The sequence below is a fragment of the Coffea arabica genome, chromosome 9c (assembly GCF_036785885.1).
Source record: "Coffea arabica cultivar ET-39 chromosome 9c, Coffea Arabica ET-39 HiFi, whole genome shotgun sequence".
NCBI lineage: Eukaryota > Viridiplantae > Streptophyta > Magnoliopsida > Gentianales > Rubiaceae > Coffea > Coffea arabica.
The window spans coordinates 22,564,352-22,568,109 of record NC_092326.1 but is presented as its reverse complement, the minus strand read 5'-3'; the positions used below and the strand labels follow the sequence as shown (position 1 = coordinate 22,568,109).

At 40.3% G+C, this 3,758-nt stretch overlaps 1 protein-coding gene across 1 annotated transcript; it reads right to left on the bottom strand.

Moving 5' to 3' along the window:
* Positions 1 to 1,526: 1,526 nt before the first annotated feature.
* LOC113708313 (WD repeat-containing protein LWD1-like) lies at positions 1,527 to 2,297 on the bottom strand. The gene has a single exon (XM_072065183.1). It carries the CDS (start codon positions 2,277 to 2,279, stop codon positions 1,578 to 1,580), a length of 702 nt encoding a protein of 233 aa, XP_071921284.1. The 5' UTR covers positions 2,280 to 2,297; the 3' UTR covers positions 1,527 to 1,577.
* Positions 2,298 to 3,758: the final 1,461 nt, after the last annotated feature.

Genomic DNA, 3,758 nt, shown 5'->3' with positions numbered 1-3,758 from the left:
AAAGTGAAGGGGAAGGGGTTTGAGGAACATACCAAATGATAAACTAAGGAAAAATGCGTGATATGTGGTGATCATGCACTTTATGAAAAAGGAAAAAACCTATTGGGTCTAGCATTGGACTAGCCCCTCCTATGAATTCCGACTAGCGTTGGACTAGTGGAAACGATAAAAGAAGCCACAACTAGCGTTGGACTAGTGTGGTGACGTACATTCATCCATTTCATTCATCCACACTATAAAAAGCGAGTAGACATGCGAATCACTTATAAACACGTAGCACATGACACTTAGCATGCTTGACTAGATGCAAGGACCTAATAAAGCGATTAAACACGTAACACGTAGGCATGCAACTAAGCTAATGAACCTATTACATTCACTAACTAAAACAAAAGGGGAAAGGGAAAATGGACCAAATTGCTTGCCACAGCCCTATCTATTACAAGCCAAGAGGTGTACACATACCCCATTAAAAGAATAACTTAATGAAAATAAAAAGTAAATGACATAAGTAAAAGGAAATAAAGAAAAGCTAGGAAAGCAAAGTAGACATGCAATTCACTTAGCACGTTGAGTCACATAGAAGAGACACAAAAGATAAAAAAGAAATTATACCTCCCTTGAAATGAAGCTCTAATGGAGTGAAATCAACTTATTTATCCTCCAAAATGAAAGAAATGGTCAAGGTACCAATTTATTAAGAAAAATTAAAGAAATGTGCAAAACAAAGCTCACTTGATCGTAAATCCCCTAAAGTTATGACTTAAGTGCAATTGATAAAGCATGGTAGTTAATTGAAGCAAAGCAAGCAATGAAGTTGTAAAATTAAAAGCTACCAAGGATCAAATTGAGAAAATCATTCAATTAATTGGGTCATAGTAGAACAAGGGGGGACTTGGGGGGTTGGAATGTAATTTTTCTGGAAAATATTCATGCAAGCTACGAAAACTGAAACAGCTTTTCTTACTTCTGCAAAACTTTCAGCAGTTGCTAAGAATTTTCTGCAACAAACTAGCTACCGGCTTCCATTTTTCAAGCAAGGATTTTAGCCTCAAAACACAACTTCGAAAAGAAATCAATTCAACCCAACATCACAACTTTGATCTAAGCAAAGAACCTACTAGAGCTTAGCACCTAAACATGCAAGCAAGAGCTCAGCATTGCGGGCTGCCTTGAGGAAGACAAAGGCGAAGAGAATCATCAAAGGACAAAACATGATCAAACTGTGGAACAAGTTCAGCAAACCAGCGGTGAAAAGGTTCATGAGTTCATGCCAAGCAATATGAAACAAACTTCTGCAACTATTTCCTATTAAGCTTTAATCAACCCAGAATGAAACTGCTGCACTTTGCTTACAAGCTAACCCAGGTTTTCTGGTTCAAATACACAGCTTCGACTAGGATTAAGCAACTAACAACTTTAGATTAAGCAACCATGATCCAAGCGAACAAGCAACTCAGAAAAATATCATACTCAGTTCTAAAAAAAAAACATGCATGCAATCCAAACAAGGGATAAGAAAACGGTTATTGCAGCTACGGTAGCGATTACCTGGGATCCAGACAATGAAACACGAGTCATACCCTCAGAATCTGAAGCTTATTCGAGAAGGCGATGGCAACCCAATCAGGCTGGGAAGAGGACCACTGTGGCTGCTCAATTTCGGCACCGGCAGTATAAGCGAGAATGGGGTCCAATCCGCCCTCAATAGGCTGGCCCATGGAAGAGAGATCCCAAATGATGGCCTGGGAGTCATCGTTAGCAGTGCAGATGTGGCACGAGCTGTGGGGAGTCCAAGCGATGGCGTTGACACTGGCCTGGTGCCGTTGCAGCTCCACGACCGGAAACGTGGGGAAGCGGATGTCCAGGACGACTACCTTAGCGCTGTCCATATCGATAGTAACCATGTACCGGGGGTCCTGTTCGTTCCAACCAAAGCGGACGAGCGGCGTATCAGGCTCGGAGCTCTCGTAGATAATGATGGAGTGCTCCTTGTCGCGGAGGTCGAAAACCCAAACGGAGCCGTCAGTGGAAATGGAGGCAAAGACGCCGACGCCGCCCCAAGCGATGTCATAGACCTCCTTGTCGTGGGCGATGAGCTGGGTGTCGACGGTCTCGCGGTCGATGTCCCAGATGGTGCAGGTGGTGTCGTTGCTAGAGGCGCCGATGCGCTTGGGCTTGGCCTCGTTCCAGTCGAAGGAGGTGAGGGGGTCGAAGAGCTCGCTGTTGCGGTTGTTGTTGAGCTGGAAGATTTCCAGACGGTCGGGATACCGCTCCATGAGACTGGCGAGGGCTAACCGGTATTTTTTTTCCTGCGGACGCTCCAGTTCATGGCGTATATATGCCACGGCGCCTCGTAGTTGCAGATCTCCGACCTTCGCTGCTGTTTGTCAGACCCACCTTGGGGAAATCGCTGCTAGCCCCCCAAACTCTCCCTGCACTCTCAGTTTTTTAGCCGTTCTCTCCTCTCAGTTTTTTTTTTTTGCCGTCCCAGAAACCCTCCTTTTGATTTTTCAGCCGCCATTCTCTACATCCCCCAAAACTCTCTATTGCGGCTGCCTTTTCTTTCTCTTTTTATACCAGACTTTCAACCCTAAAACCCCCAGCCACTTCCTCTGAAATTGCAGCTAAGGAGCTGCCCGAAGCCCCTTTCTGGCAAGCTGCAAAATATGCAGCTTGCATGCGCGACACACACTTTTTTTTTTTTTAAACAAAATTGATAATAATAAAAATAAATAAATAACAAAAACAATTTAATTGACATTGGATGAAAAATAAACTAAAAACACTAAAGTGCAAATTTTCATTTTTCCCCTTTTTTTTATTATTTTTCAAATTTTTTATTATTTTTTCTTTTCATTTTTTAAATAATGAAACTAAATCCAAAACAACTAAAACATATTTTTTTTGAACACTTTTCTTTTTCCTTTGAGAAATTCTACTCTAAAATGGCGAAAATAACTAAAACTAAAAGTAAATAAAACTAATTGTGACAAATAAAAATAGAACAAATAAAAAACGAATAGTAAATAAATAAATAATAAAACATCAAAAATTTGGTGTCTACACCCGTCTACTCGCGAGTAAACGTATAAAAGACCTTCAAAGTGTAAAGAGGGCACTTGGATCCGTAGACAAGAATAACCCTAATGCAACCCAAACCAAGAAGGTTATAAAATCTCTAAGAGGAAACACTTACCTCAAAACAATTCAAAATTCCAATAGAGAGGCTAAGAAAACATTCTTTAGGAATTGCTTATATGACTCAAAAGCATATAAATTCAAGTGGCCAATAAATGACCAATGCCTTGATAAAAATCATGTGAAAAGGAGGACAAAATACTTTAACTTCCACACTTAAAACCTTGCTTAGAAACAATGCACTTATGGCCAATAAAACCCGAACTCATACCTCTATAGGTTGGAAAGGCTTAAGGGACATTTGAAGTTTGAAACGGAAGAGGTATCATGTTTTCAAAAGATAAAACGGTTACATTTTTTTGCCAAATGACAATATGCGAGTTCAAATAGAAACTTAGCCTTGGAACCCTTATTCAAAGACCCGAAGACACTTCCAAGGAAATACGTTCAATTTGATACAAAATACATTTCCAAAAATCACTTTAACTTATTCAATTTACAAGAAAATAAACGAACGGCATGTCCCTTGTGTTTACCTATTTTCCAGCCATTAATGGCTTCATTATTTTCCCCAAATCAGTCCCAACATGTCATATAGAATAATCTCATGTCCAAAA